This window comes from Cryptomeria japonica, chromosome 2 (genome assembly GCF_030272615.1).
Source record: "Cryptomeria japonica chromosome 2, Sugi_1.0, whole genome shotgun sequence".
Lineage (NCBI taxonomy): Eukaryota > Viridiplantae > Streptophyta > Pinopsida > Cupressales > Cupressaceae > Cryptomeria > Cryptomeria japonica.
This window is the reverse complement of record NC_081406.1, coordinates 193,192,333-193,194,452: the sequence shown is the minus strand read 5'-3', so window position 1 is coordinate 193,194,452 and position 2,120 is coordinate 193,192,333. Positions and strand designations below refer to the sequence as shown.

At 37.6% G+C, this 2,120-nt stretch overlaps 1 protein-coding gene across 1 annotated transcript; it reads left to right on the top strand.

Moving 5' to 3' along the window:
- The first annotated feature begins 918 nt into the window (after positions 1–918).
- Positions 919–1,437, top strand: LOC131032213 (ethylene-responsive transcription factor ERF016-like). The gene has a single exon (XM_057963164.2). It carries the CDS (start codon positions 919–921, stop codon positions 1,435–1,437), a length of 519 nt encoding a protein of 172 aa, XP_057819147.1.
- Positions 1,438–2,120: the final 683 nt, after the last annotated feature.

The window sequence follows — 2,120 nt, the reverse complement described above, 5'->3', positions numbered from 1 at the left end:
TAGTCAATGAAAGCCATCTATTGCTCCTTTCAAAGGATTGGGCGGGACATTGAAAATTTAAATTTGAAATTCAAACTGGTTGCTTTTTCATTAACAATGAGTGTGACTGTGCGTCCCTAAATTTGAGTTCTAACTACGACTGACTGCTGACTGTTGTCTGTGACTCTGTAGCAGTTAACGGAATTGTTTACAAGAATGGAAACGGCTTTGGCGAAAGGAACGGATCAAAAGGGCCCCACACCAGCCACATAAGCAGGGACAACGCTTTGAGTGTGTTGGTTAAGCCGGGCCTCCAAGTTTAATCTCCCAGTTAATACGTCAACAGTTTACTGTATGAAGGAGGTTCAGATTAATTCATAATTCAAAATATTAGTTTTCTGTTTGTCCGAAGATGAACACATCACCTCAACAAGATCAGCCATTAAATTAAGAAAGAAGAATTGATCCGAATTATGGATTGTAAATTCTGTTTACAAGAATCAGATAGCATAGAATTGAAGCAAGCCAAAAAGTAATCTATTCCATTCAAAAATCTAACATATAGAAGTTCATGAGATTTCAAAGGTCACAAAACCCCTTGAGAATCCAAGTCGAACAGTCACATTTGTTTATTACATAATAAAATCTAAAACCTATGAAAATTTCAAAAAATTATATGAAATTTTATCCTAACTTTAATCAGGCATAATTTTTTACTCTGGACTCGAAATTACCAGCCTTTAACTCGTTGAAAAGGTCTCCAAGAGTTGTAGTCGAAATCTTGAAAAGACATATTCTTTCGCCACTTTCAAGAGCTAAAAATGTCATCTTTTGAAAAACTGAAAAAAAATATATTTCAGATTTTCTTCTTATCAAGAATGCAGGCAATTTAAGGGAATTCAAATGATGAAATGGGGAAAATGGGTGTCAGAAGTGAGAATGCCCAATTCCCGGGCTAAAATTTGGCTCGGCTCTTACGACAATGCTGAACAGGCAGCCCGTGCTTTCGATGCCGCCATTTATTACCTTCGAGGACCTCACGCCAATTTCAATTTTCCCGACACCATACCCGCCATTCCGTCTGCTTTATCGCTTTCCCGGCAGCAGATTCAGCTTGCAGCGGCCAAATATGCGCGTGGTCAAATCCCCTCCACTGCCAAAAATTTTACGGAGGAGGCCGAGATTTTGCCCAAATCGTCCCTAATTTCGGAAACAGAGGCATTAAGTGACATTCAAAAGACTTCCGAGGAACTGGATCTTGAATTTTTTGAAACTTTGTTCGAGGATGAGAATTGGTTCTTTAATTCAGAGAAATTCCCGTCACTTGACGCATCGACGTCGGAATCAACGCCATTAACAGAGATGCAGAGACCTGCAGAGTCGATTAAAGTGGCGCAAATTTCTTGTCAGAAATTTTGTATGGGACGGTGTAGATGCACTCCAAGCTCTCTGGAATGATTTTGCATCTTAAAAGTCTGGAAATTTTAATATTTACACCATTTTATTAATCTCAAGGTAGTTGTGGAAGTTTCAATTTTATTTGAAACCCCCCTGCCCCCATCGAAAATAATAATAAAAATCAAGAAAGTAGAAAAGAAAAGGAAAAACAATCGAACATTTAGGTCTGTGATTTTAACATGTAGACTTTCCTAACACAATATTATGCAGTCTTGATACCATAGCATATTGAAAATTGATGCTATAGGTTCTTAGGTTTCAACATATGCTTGACAATGGTTTAAAGAACCTTCAAACTTTCTCAGCAAAACAAATCTATAGATCTATCCTTTGTTTATAAGGGACTGCCCTTCATAGGGCACAATGTTATTGACTGATATCACTATGTTCTCATAAACTGTCATGGATCTTGACACTATTCTCGTTTCACCGTCATCTATTGACTTTCATTCACTTGTATACTATGGACTAGCAGTCCTTCTTGTCTGATAACACTGTCTTTTGACTTGCTATAGTTATAACTCCTTAGAACACCATCATCTTACCTTGAAAGTATCTTCAAACATTATCCCAATAGTTATTCATTCTAACACTCGACTTTCATTGGTCTTTAAGAGTGTCTACCTTCAACACTTCCATGGACTCTCTATGGCTACTTCACGGTCTGTCTAAACTACTTTTTC